Consider the following 13,749-nt stretch of genomic DNA (forward strand, 5'->3'; position numbering starts at 1 on the left):
CTCTCCCTCCCTCCCTCCCTCTCTGTCTCTCTCTCTCTCTCTCTCTCTCTCTCTCTCTCTCTCTCTCTCTCTCTCTCTCTCTGTCTCTCTCCCCCTTCCTTCCTTCCCTCCATCTTCCCTTCTTGTGAGGCATTAAAAATTGAACCCAGGACCTTGCACATGTTAGGATGTTAGGCAAGTGTTCAACCACCAAACTACATCCCTAGGCTTATCTGGGAATCTTCTAGAATCCCAGGCTGTGATCCAAAGAACCTGAGTACCTGCAATTCTCGTGAGCTCCCTGGTGAGGCTTACGTTTCATTTTTCAGAACCACACTTACTTTTTCTTGGTTTTTTATTTTTTTGTGACATAGACTGAAGATTTAACTGGACAGAAGTTCTTGGTATCCAAAGTATGGTTCTGAAGAGCTGGGTATGGTGGTTCATGCCTATAATCACAACATTCAGGAGCTTGAGGCAGGAGAATGGTGAGTTTGAGGTAAGCCTGGGGTATTAGGAAGAGATATTCCAAGCTATCCTGACTATATAACAGCCTTCTTGCTCACCAAATGCCAGACCAAAAAATTAGAAAGAGATGTGTCCCACTGATAAACTGCTACCATTACATCTATACCTTATCCAGTTGTCAGCAAAACCAACAAGATGATTAATTGGTACAAGCTGACTACATTTATCTTCTAAACATTTACCATCACATACTAAGTCTAGATTTTGTGGATTGCTTTACTTGTTGGGAGTTAAAAGCAATGCCTGGCCTTTCCTTGCAAGGAGTTCCAGTCCAGACAGAAAACAGAACATCTCTGTGAGAATCTTCTGAAATTTAAGAACCATGGTCTTTGGAATTAAGAACCAATAACTTTCCAATAAAGCTATCATGGCCTTCTGTCACCAGGTTAACATGGTGTTGGGTCTCTCTAGATGGTTTGTGTTAAATGAAGTTTGAAAAGAAGGAGGAAGTCCTCAGGGTAGGTTTTGATATCTAGGCAAAAAGTTAAGCAAAGTTGTAGCTGTTTAGCTAAGTGTGCTTTCCTGAGAATCATATGTGTTAGGTTCAAATATGGTCTCTCCAATGTCCCAATCCTTTCCTTAGATATGTGTTTTGGGGGTATGTTTTGTATTCATCTCTTCTTTTGTAAACTGGGGATTATAATACTTTTGTCACAAGGTTGGTTGGGATAGGGCACTAAATATCAATCCTTATAGTTTTTACCTAGTACATAATAAGTATTTAATAGGCTTTCTTGATTATTGTAGTCCAAAGGGAAAAGTCAAAGTTTAAAGTCCCTGGGGCTAGTTAGCTTTTGTTTTCTATGTGCCAGATTATACTCTGAACAGCTATCTAGTATTACAAATGAAAACTATTGACCAGAAGGTGAGTGTGGGAAAATAAAAGCCCAAGTCCCGAAGAGAAGAGTAACCAATTCAGCCACCAAGTGTACCTAATGCATAATATGTATATTCTCTAAAGAGACCTTCAAAAGTATGCTGTCCACAGAAATAATGAGTGTGGATATGAAGGAAAGATCTCTGGAGTGATCAGATTCTCCCTGTGTGTTCATCATGCTCCACCTTGTTCTTCTTATTGCTTACCTTATCAGCAACATCCACCCTGGCCTTGTGGCTCAGCAAGAAATCCACGGCAGAGAGATTATTTCCCCCTACTGCAAAATGCAGAGCTGTACGGTTCATCTGAGGAAACATAATTTGTTTGTATCTTTATACATCTGATTCTTATTGAGATTTTCCAGAAGTCCTGTTTCTTGAATAGTCCTAAGTTCCTAGTGAGTATTTACAGTTTGGTTATTTAGCTCTACTTTTTGCTTTTCCCACTCAAAGTTGTGAGGATTGTGTCCAGCAGAATATTTATAATGGATGACAACAGAGATTTGGCAATCCCCTGAATAATATGTCTCAGAATGAGACATTAAAAAAAGAATGAAGTCAGGCACCGGTGGCTCATGCCTGTAATCCTAGTTACTCAGGAGGCTGAGATCATGGTTCAAGCTAGTCCAGGCAGGAAAGCTCATGAGACTCTAATCTCCAATAAAATCACTCAGAAAACTGGAATTGTTGTTGTGGCTAGCCTTGAGCTGAAGAGCTGAGGGACAGCCCCCAGGCCCAGAGTTCAAGCCCCATGACTTACCACCCCCCCCAAAAAAAAGAATGGGACTCATTGCATAACCAGCCACATAGCAATTTAACAGATTGCATTCCAATAGTAAATTTGTACTTTTCCCTATGTACACTCATTAATAATGATCACATTTATTCTACCTAAAATAAAGCTGGTCAGCTTTCCACAGCTGTGACAAAATACCAGAGATAAAACAGTTTATAAGGCTTCCAGAAATTTCAGCCCATAATAGTTTGGCTCTATTGTTTTTGGGACTGTGGGGAGATGTATGGCATCAGTGACTTGAGTCCTTCTAGTAGGCCCAACCTCTTTAAGGTTTAACCACCTCCAACTAGTGCCACAGGCCTGTGACCAGGCCATCAACACATGACTTCAAGTGAACAGTTAAGATCCAAACCATGGCAGAATATATTGATAATTCATTGCAAGAAAGTTCCTAAAGATCCAATCCATTCATTTTCTTTCTGAAGTTTTCTCTATTGTAAGTTACACTGAAAGAAATATGTAAGGTCTGCTCCTGGATGGCGAGAGCAGACTCCACCCTCCTCGCAGCAAAGTCTCTGCCCAGTATCTGCGTTACCCAGACAACTGGCACACCTGGAAGAGGTCACATCTGCATCCGCTGAGGTCACATCTGGATTGGATGTGGCGACACCTTTCCCCACCTCCATCTTAGATAAGGCCTAGCCCAGGGCCAGACACTCTCTTTCCCACGTCTCTCCCAGCCTCGTGGAGGGCTTACAGGGCCTGGTGCCAGTCAGAACGATGAATAAACCTACCCCTTACCTGAATACCACATGTGTGGTGCTGTTCTTACTTGGCTACCTCTTTTAAAAAACCTAACATAAATGGTGCCATTTGAACCTGGGAAGGGCTTAAAGTCAGAATAGGTGGGATTCTTCTCCACTTTTTTTTTTTTTCTCTTTTTTCCCCCCTTTTTTGTTCTGAGGAATACCCACAGTTCCAATGGCCTTTTTGGCGAACTGGTCTGTCTGCTGCGGACACAGTGCATCAATACCATTGCTGGCCTCTGCATCCACCTCCACACTTCTTTTTGGCCCTGGTAACTGGGGCCCAACCATCTGATGTGCTTTGTTAGCAAAGATGTCTAAACATTGCTATCAAAAATTTTAGGTTTTGAGTTTTGCCTTTTTTATTTGGTGTTGTATATTCTACTACTGACTATGTGGTTCTAAAATATTGGGCATATCTGTGCTAAAATTCTCATCACATCTAACAAGTTTTGTCATTGCAGAATATTTGTTGGTTAATTCTTGATAAGGACCAGGTAAGCTCTACTTATTCTATTTGATCTCCTTGTCACTTTAATTTGAAATAATAAAGGGTTTTTGTGGCAAAGATTGCAGTTCAAAGCCAGCCTGGGCTGAAAAATCCCTAAGACTCCATCTCCCAACTAACCTGCAAAGAGCCAGGCTGGAAGCATGGCTCAAGACTCTTATCTCTAACCAGCCAAACACTGAAAGTGGTACTGTAACTCAAAGTGTTAGAGCACTAGCCTTGAGCAGAAGTACTCAGGGACAGTGCCCAAGCCTTGAGTTCAAACCTCCATGGATAGTAACTGGGAAAAGCCATCCCAGCAATGAACACCTAGACTCAGCCAGTCTGGGGAACAAGGGACCATGGAGGAGTAAGAGGAGATGATGTCACATCAGCCACTTTGTGCCTGCCCTTTCAAAATTAACCAGAGCCGGGAGGTCAATAGAAGTAGAAGCCTGCCCATCTAATGTCCATAGCAGTCTACCTTTTAACTGGACAGGAATTTACATTTATTGCCTTTGTTACCTGACATCCTCCCTACCTAGTTGCCAGATGTCAGAAATAGTTAGGGACATTTCCACCAACTCCAGGACAGCCTGGAATGCAGGAGATAAGAACTAGCCATTCTACCCAAGTCATCCAATTTTTAATTTTCAGCCCCAAGTCCTTCCTCTTGCCATTTATTTGCTCTCTAGTATTTTTTTTTTTTTCGGCCCCTCAATGCCTCATGAGACTTCTCCAGACTTCATCTAAAGACTCAAACCACCAAGGGACAGCTGCTCCTCGCTGCCTTCTCTAGGAGGGGACCACATTCCAGCCTTTTACCCATAATGTCATGCCCCTCATCAGCAGGAAGTAGCCAAAGAGAGTCCGCGCCCTATTTCATGATTATTAAAAGGCTGGAATGTAAGGTCCACTCCTGGATGGCGAGCAGACTCCACCCTCCTCACAGCAGTCTCCATCCAGTACCTGCGTTACCTAGGCAACTGGGACACCTGGAAGAGGTCACTTCTGGATTCCATGTGGCCACAGCTACCCCACCCCCCACCCCTCTACCCTAGATAAGGCCTAGCCTAGAGCCAGATACTCTCTTTCCCAGGCCTTTCCCAGCGTGGAGTGCTAACATGACCTGGTGCCAGCCGGACCAATGAATAAACCCACCCCTTACCTGAGTACCACGTGTGTGGTGCTCTTCTTACTTGGCCTCTTTTTAAAAACCTAACAAAATAGATTGCTTTAATTTTTTGGAAGAAAATTATAAATGTCTTTTGCTTTAAATTAAAGCTATCATGGTATTCCTGTGGTGCCAAAAGACAATTGGAAGAAAATTATAAATGTCTTTTGCTTTAAATTAAAGTTATTATGGTATTCCTGTGGTGCCAAAAGACAATTTCAGGATGGAAACTTTACCTAGAAGTAACATATACCCTATTTGCTATATTCTAGATACTGTTTTGGCTTCCAAAGAAGATGCCTAAGTGAGTGTACTATTCTTTATTTCATAATTCCAAAAAGATGAACACAGTTTAATATTTGGTTTCTTTGGATACTAAATCAGGGATAAAATAAGTTTGACAAACCTAAGTTATCTCAACAATGTCTGTAATGTAGAGCTGTGCTCTACCATGTCAGGTTTGGGTTTACATGCTTCCATATTTATTTGTATATAAGGATGCAAGCCAAAATAACATCAAAGGTAATTCAATAATAACACTTACATACTTTTACCTTCACCCTCACAGGTTTTAAGGTACTCAACAAGTTACCATTCAACAATTTGCTGTGAACAGGACCAATCATATGTCATTAGAAAGAATATTACAGCCCATTAAGAGTGTAGATAATTTGCTACATTGACTGTATGTTGAGTCATAAATTATACTATCTTTTCAAGCATTTTAAAATAAAAACATAACCTAAAAGACCAGAATTATTTCACATGGAGAAATTTAGAGTAGCTATAAATGTATATTAATGATTCTGAGCTAGATGCCTGTGGCTCACACCTGTAATTCTACCTATTCAGAAGGCTGAGATCTGAGGATCATGGTTATAAGCTAGCACAGGCAGGAAAGTCCGTGAGACTCTATCTCCAATAAAGTATGCAGAAAAAGCCAGAAGTGGAGCTATGGCTCAAGTGGTAGAGAGTTCAAGACCCTGGACCAGAAAATAAAAGATTCTACTTTTTGTTACTTGGGAAAATGACTATTGCTTCACTTATTCAAAACAAATCTCCCAGTGTCATATTAACTTTTCCATGGCATACTATAGTCTATTCATAAATATTTCTGAAATTATACAAAAACTATCTTCAAAGACCCTTGCTTATTACTTTCCCCTCCCTTCTACATTCCCTTCTTTCCTTCCTTTCTTTTCCTTTTGTTCCTAGAATTGTTATGCTATAAAATTTGACTATTTTCTATGATATAAATATTATGTACAGTCATAATATAACAAACATACACATAACATACATAGGCAAACACACACACACACACACACACACACACACACACACACACACACACACACACACACACACACACACACACACACACACACACACACACCCCAGGTGCTGGTGTCTTACACCTGTAATCCTAGCTACTCAGGAGGCTGAGATCTGAGAATTTCGGTTAGAATGCAGACTGGGTAGAAAAGTCTGAGACTCTTATCTCTAATAAACCACCAAAAAAAGCTAGAAGTGGAGCTCAAGTGGTAGAGCACTAGCCTTGAGCACAAAAGCTTGGAGATAGCACTTATGCCCCTGAGTTCAAGCCCCAGGACTGGAACAGAATACATACACATGCACGCACACACACACACACACACACACATACTACAATACTTTCTCACTGCATGTAAAGCTTAACTTTGCAGCTTAATTTTTGTGGTCTTCCTGCCTGGGACAGACACAGACTTTGTGGAACCTGAATTTAGACTTTTAAGAAATCCTTTTAAAAGGAACAGTCAGAAGTTAAATCATTGCAGCTAAAATTGTTTAGTTTTTCAGGTTTTATGAAAATAATCATATTGTTAGGAACCCTCCCACACCTTAGAAAGAGGCCTGGAGAAATAGGGATCCTGAAGCTTAAACTTTATTTAGCATTCTGTCCTCAGCCATCCCTACCTTCACCCACTTCCCAAATCATCATCCAGTTGATGTAATCTTAAACTTGTTCACCTTGATAAGGCCTGTCTTAAGGGGCCATCTGGAAAGCCACACAAACCCAAGCAGTTTCTAACAATGGACTTCTTTCCCAAGGCCCAGGCACCTGGCCCAGGCCAGGTTTCAGAAAAGGTCTTTTCGTCCAACATATGGATGCTGCATATTTCAAAAGCAGTAAAATAAAAATCCACACACTCCCTTGGATTTTAAATCTGGACAAACCAAACCACAAAGGACATTATGAAAAGAAAACAAACAAGATTATATAGCACAAGATGTTCTGCATTGCCAGAATGTGTGAGGCCTACAATTTAGGACCAAGTCCAGGTCTATAACCTTGACAGTGGGCTCTTTTGCCCACCCGCAGACCACACAGAACTGTGTAAAGACCATGAGTACTTCCCCTCTTGTAAGATAAATGAAAACACCCAGAGCCAACTCCAGTGATTACTGAAAGGGAGAGCTCCCCCATCTCAGCCAGCCTAATTTCTTTCTTTTTTATTTTTACTTCAGTTGGCCTATGTAATCCCAAGCCACCTGTCATCTTTGTGACAAGTGACATATTTGTGAATTCTACTCACAATGTTCACTGCATTAATGTTGACCTTTTTTTCAAACAGCTTCTCCATAAGGTCCAAATTATTGCTTTTAGCAGCATTCTGAAAGCTTCTCTCATTAGGCAGGACTGAAAGAAAGCAAACAAGCATGACCAGGAGGAGGAAACAGAAAAGGCACTTTTCATAGGGCAAGGCAAACCTTATAACTCTAAAAACTTTCTCCATTGTGCTTGCTACTTAGGATGAGGGAACTTTGCTGGGATATTTTACAAATAGCCCAATTCCATCTTCTCCTCACATCACAAGTATTTTTCACACCCTTAAAGAATGTTCCTGACCTTAAACAAAACATTATTCAAGAGGACCACCCTGAAGTTAGCAATGTGGTATCTGGCTTGGAGGTAAGAGGGTGGCTATAGACTTCCCAGGGGACATTGTTTGTAAAAGTTAGGACAAGATTAGACAGGGAGGGGTCCAATTGCTTGTACTACTTACAGAGATAAAACTGTTGTTTGCAGAACTTGGTTAGAGTGCCAGACCTACAGGGACATTTTCCAAAACAGCCAGCATAGAAACCCCCACAAAAGCTGGATGAGAGATGTTTTATCATCATTTACATGAAAGGACATAAAAGTAGATTTGCATTTACTATAAACCTAACACACACACACACACACACACACACACACACACACACACACACACACACACATTCAGATGGCAAGCTTTATTAACTACCACAGAAGACTTCAGGATTTATTGAGGATTTTGTCATGTAGGGGCATTGGAGAGGTCTCAAGAGACAGCAAGCATGAACCCTGGGGGATAATATCAGAATTGAGATTAAGCAGAATGAGTAACCAAACATCTCCAAAGGCAAGGACCATAAGAGATTTCATAGGTGTGTTACTGAAGAGTTTCCAAGTTTTTGCCAAAGATCCTTCAGAACATTTCCAAGTCCATTGAAAGACCAAGGAGTATCTTCCTGAACAATATTATTATGGGCTGATCTCCAAAATTCATGTGCTGAAATCCTAACCCCTACTACCTCAGGATGTAGCTGCATATGGAGACTGGGCTATTAAAGAGTTAATAAATGTGAAACAAGGTTACCCAGGTGAGCTAGAATCAGATAGGACTGGTGAATATACAGAAGAGATTAATGTTGGAGATGCAGATTAATGTTGGAGTGGCATAGTCCTTGGGTACCATGCATAAGACCCTGAAAAAAAAATAATAATATTTGGGCACGGAAATACACAGAAAAAAGACCATGGGGGAAGATCAAAGGAGAAAGAAGACAGCTATAAGAAAAGAGTCCTGGAGCTGGGAAGGTGGACTGTTTGCCTTGCATGCATGAGGCCCTGGGTTCGATTCCTCAGCAACACATAAGCAGAAAAAGCCAGGAGCAATGCTGTGGCTCAAGTAGTAGAGCACTAATCTTGAGCTGAAGAGCTGAGGGACAGTGCCCAGACCCAGAGTTCAGGCCCCACAACCAACAAAAAATAAAAGAAGAAGAAGAAGAAGAGAGGCCTGAGAAGAAGCCAACACTATGGACACATAGATCTTTGGCTCTAGCCTCCAGATCTGTGAGAAAATGAATTTCTTTTCACAGCGCTGGAGGCCTCCTGACTCAGTAACAAAGTAAAGGCTATACCTCTTAATACTGTCATGAAATACTATTATACTTCAAAATTCAATGAGTTTGTGTGTGGGGAGGGGGGGGTACATCCAGACCATAGCAGAGCCATTCTGTAAAATCTCTTCTACATAAATATACATACAGCTGGGTGTCATTGGCTCATGTCTATAATCCTAGCTACTTAGAAGGCTGAGATCCAAGGATCATGGTTCAAAGCTAGCCTGGGCAGGAAAGTCCATGAGACTCTTATCTCCCGTTAACCACCAGGAAACCAGAAGTGGTACTGTGGCTCCAAGTGGTAAAGTGCTAGCCTTGGGTGAAAATGCTCAGGAACAGAGTCTAGGCTCTAGGTTCAAGCCCACAACCAATAAAAGCAAGCAAACAATACCAAAAACCCCAGCATTCATTACTCATTAGTCTTCCTTTCACCAAACTGGGTGGTTAAAATGATAATTTTGAGACAAAACTGAATGGCTACTTTATTTCTATAAGTGAACAGCTAAATGGTACTAGAGAAAGACCATGCTGCAGGTAACGTTGCTAGAGGCTAATGTTCATAAGTATCTTTTTTTCCTTTCCATCTAGACACATGGAGAGATAAACATCCAGCCTGGACACATTTGGTAAGTTCTGTTTAATGGGCTGAAGACAGAAGTGATAGTGTGTCACTTTGGACCTCCAGTTCTATTTTCCCTTACCCTGGAAGCCAGGGTTTAAATGGATGTGGCACAGAATGGTGGTATCTCAATCAGCTTTGTACCAGGAGACAGATTTCTCATGTTTTTGCACATTATTTTTTTTCACTACTGAAGTCTGTATTCAGGGCTTCTGCTTGTAAGGTAGGTGCTCTACCACTTGAGTCAGATCCCTAGTCCTCATTTTTGCAAATCCATGAGCAGAAGCTTTGATGGGGCTAATTGTTCATCATCATCATCATCATCATCATCATCATCATCATCATCATCATCATCATCTTTGAAGGATGTCTGTGTAGAGAACAGCCTTAAAAATAGAGATACTGTCTTACTTTGGAGCAAAGGGTGGGTTTGCTTACAGTCTTGAGGCACACTCACTGCTCTATATGAAAGCTAGGTTTGCAGTCCTCTTCCCATCCTCTTTGTGAACTGGGGCTTGGTGAGTTCACAGGAAAACCAATACTGTGGCTACAGCTCTTGCTGTCGTAAAGTCCTTTTCCGACAATGAAGTATCTTCTGCTAGCATCTTTATCTCCATGGTAAGCTAACTTGTAAGCCTAGAACTTCCCATGTAATGTATATATCATCCTGCCTCAGCCTCCTGAGTGCTGGCATTGTAGCCATGCCTGGCTTCATAAAATAATTTTGAGTTATTCAAGTATAGCATCACAGTGAATTTAACAGAGCCTTGAAAAAAAACCCATGCTAGATTTTAGCTCAAGCTCAAGATGTTCAATGACTTGAACACTTGAACTTGACTTGACCACAACTTACCAACCTGGTAATAGTTCTGCATTTTGGTTTCCTAACTATGACATGGACATTGTAAAACCTGTTTTCATTTAGTGTGCAGACTCACGATGGTTGATTATGTGTCCATCTTTCAAACTTGGCATTCAATGAGATTTCACTATAGCTTTGAAACCAACTATACATCAGGCCTCCAGCTCTTACCAGATAGTGTCAGGATTGACAAAATGACTCAAATGGTTAACATAACAATATTGCTCATATAAAATATCTACAGGAATATTTTTACAACACAGTCTCTTTTTATTTGTTACTTATACTATCAAGGAAAGGATAAGTGTTATTATTCTGACACTTAGCCCTTTCTAATGCTTTCTAGGAGCTGGGCAAATATGAGAAAAGAGATTCAGAACAGAACGGGACTTTGCTAAACTAGAAAAACAAGCTCAGGCTCCTTTCTCTTGTCCTCTGCCCTATTTCATTTTCTTCTTGATATCACTGACATTATTTGAGATCATATATTCACTGTCTACTGTTCATTTCCTTCTCTAGAATACAAATTCTGTGAAGAGGATAAATACTGCTAGTGCACAAGGACTAGTAGATGCTCAGTAAATATTTATTGGATGGATGGCTAGTCAGTTCTGGGTTGGATAGCCAACTCTAGGAGAATATTGCCAAGAAGGAATATAGACTTGGAATTATTGGATTGTCCTCTTTTTATATTAGGTCATGGGTCAAAAGGAAATCTCAAGGAAAATTAGACATTATTTTGAATTGAATGAATATTTTAAAAGGTCAAGATGTATGGGACGCAGCTAAAGCAGTTCCTGGAGGATATTTACAGCATTAAGATAATTGTATTGAAAGGAAGACAGGTCTCTAATAAATAAGCTAAGTACCTACATTTAAAAAGGAAAGGACTAGGCACTGGTGGCTCATACCTGTAATCCTAGCTACTCAGGAGGCTGAGATCTGAGGATCATGGTTCAAAGCCAGCTTGGGCAGGAAAGTCTGTGAGACTCTTATCTCCAATTAACCACCAGAAAACCAGAAGTGGCACTGTGGCTCAACTGGTAGAGTGCTAGCCTTGAGCTGAAGAGCTGAGGGACAGCGCCCAGGCCCAGAGTTCAAGCCCTGTGATCATCAACAACAACAACAACAAAGGGAAGTAGTAGAATTAAGAGGTTCTTCAGGTTCTTTGTACAAAGTTCTGGATCTTCTAAAATAACCTGCAATATTGATATAGTAATAAGAGTTCAGCATAGTAGGCTTATATATTTAAATATATCTATCTACTTCTATCAATTTATCTGTCTACATGCGTTGTCAAAACATATACTTCAAGAATTCATTTCACAAAGCGAATTCCAATAAAACATTAAAGTTGAAAAAAGGCAAAACAGAAAAGCAAAATTAAAAAAACCTTTTAAGCAAAAAATCAATAAAAACAAAAGCTTGTTATTTGAAGACAATAAACACCTAGCCAGATTGAGCAAGGAAAAACAAATTACCAGTATCAGGAATTAAAGAGGGCATATTGCTATAGACCTCATAGACATTAAAAGGATGATAAGCTGAGGAAGGCTGGGACCGGAGGCTTATGAGTTTGAAGCCAGCCTGAGCTACATAATGAGAATGTCTTAAAAAAAAAAAAAAGAAAGAAAAAGGAGTCTGTGAATGTAGCTCAATGCCTAGCATGTGTGCAAGGACCTGGATTCAATCACCAACAAGAGGCAAGGGTGGGGAGGAGGAGAATAGATTTATTTTGGTTTACAGTTTCAGACCTTTCAGTTCAAGTTGTGTGACCCTGTTACTTTGTGCCTGTGGCAACACAATAAATCATGTCCAGAATGGGTGGCAGGGGAAGCTTATTCTCCTATAGCAGTTGAGAAACAAAAACAGAAAGACAGAAAAGGGCTTTTAGAGCCACACTCCCAATGACACAACTTCCTTCCACTAGGCCCCACCCACTAAAGGCTTATCACTTCCCATTAGTGCCTTGGGCTGGAGACCAAGTCTTCAACACATCAGACTTTGAGGGACATTTATGATCCAAACTGTAACCCTCTCCCATCTCTTTGCTCTCCCCTTTACTCTCCACACTCAGCCAGGTTGGTCATCTTCCTTTTTTCTAGAATATATCAATTTTATTCCCCCTGCATTTTGCTTGTCTTGCTTCTCTGTTTTTGTGGCTTCCTGCATGTTAGGCAAGCACTCTACCACTAAGCCACATTCCCAGCCTTTGTCATGCTTGTCACCTGAACTCTCTATGGCTTGTTCCTTCCTCTCATTCAGGTAAATGTCTTGTCTGCCTTAACCACACATTGAAAGTTCTCCTGTGTCATGTGAAAATCATATCCCCTGATTCACAACCTTCACACCACTCAGACTCTTTCCTTAAATTGTCCTACACATTTATTTTATTTGTTTGTGCTAGTACTGAGGCTTGAATTCAGAGCCTCATGATCTCAATTGGCTTTTTTTTTTTTTTCTCTCATGGCTGGCTTTCTGCCACTTGAGCTATGTCTGCAGTTCTAGCTTGTGGGATTTGCCTGCCAAAGCTGGCTTTGAACCTCCACCCTCAGTAACAGCCTCCTGAGTAGCTAGGATTATAGACATGAGCCACCATCATCTGGCTTGTTTTGTCTGTCAACTCTGTGAGCTCTACAAGAGCTTTTTTTCTCCATCCACACACTGAGATTATCTAGAGAATAATAAGCTCTGGAAAATACATCTAGAATGAATGAACTGAGGTTACATTATATTAAAAAAACAAAACAAAGCTGGTATACAGCTCCCAAGGCCAGTCTTTAGAAAATAAAGCTTTCCCTACCAGCTCAAAGTGGGCCTGTTAACAGATTTAAATTCTGAAGATTCTTTAGCAGTGTAGTCTCTTTGTGCTGTTCAGGAATCCCAAGGTATATACTTTAAACAGTTAAATGCCAAGTTTTGAAGCCACTTATTAAAATCACATAATAAATCGGTCCAGAAGTCAGGACACAAGATAACAGCACCTTGAAACTCTATTTGCAAAAGGGCTTAATCATTTCTTTAAATAGCCTTAGTACTTTCCTCCCACCCACGGTAGGGGAACGCGGGGGGGGGGGGGGGGGGAAGGGAGGATGAACCACAAGTTGGTAGGAGAGGATTCCAAAGCTGAAAGCCAGCCAACAAGGATGCAGTGCTGGAAGATGGATGGGGGCCCCTGGGTGGTCCTCAGCTTTCCCCTGAATGCAGCCCACTGCACTGCCTCTCAGGAGGGCAGCCTCCCCTTCCTCTTCTCGCCCCCACCCCCTTCCAATTTCCTGAGACCTTGTCCAGCAACACTCACGAGATTCCTGTCCTGAACCTGCTGCTTCCTTCTCCTGAGGCTGCTCCTGCTTCTTAGGCATCTGAGTTTGGCCACTCCGAGCCCCGGCACCCCTCAAGTCGTCCCGGAGCCCCCTCCCTGCAGCAGCCGTCCTGAGCAACAGCCCTCTGGCTGCTGTCCTGCGATTCAGGGCGCGCCGGGCGGGGTCCAT

The 13,749-nt window shown here is 41.4% G+C and overlaps 1 protein-coding gene across 1 annotated transcript in view; it reads right to left on the reverse strand.

The window, feature by feature from the left end:
- The window catches only part of LOC138834383 (ankyrin repeat and death domain-containing protein 1B-like), a 56,514-nt gene extending 42,765 nt beyond the window's left edge, over positions 1 to 13,749 (reverse strand). Inside the window, exons 1-3 of the mRNA XM_070033010.1 lie at positions 13,560 to 13,749; positions 7,163 to 7,266; positions 1,591 to 1,689 (exon numbers count right to left, since the gene is read on the reverse strand). Of these exons, the coding sequence (XP_069889111.1) occupies positions 1,591 to 1,689; positions 7,163 to 7,266; positions 13,560 to 13,749 (393 nt within the window). The remainder of the gene's footprint in view (positions 1 to 1,590; positions 1,690 to 7,162; positions 7,267 to 13,559) is intronic.

Source organism: Dipodomys merriami, unplaced genomic scaffold, assembly GCF_024711535.1.
Source record: "Dipodomys merriami isolate MVZ:Mamm:240054 unplaced genomic scaffold, mDipMer1.0.p SCAF_213, whole genome shotgun sequence".
Lineage (NCBI taxonomy): Eukaryota > Metazoa > Chordata > Mammalia > Rodentia > Heteromyidae > Dipodomys > Dipodomys merriami.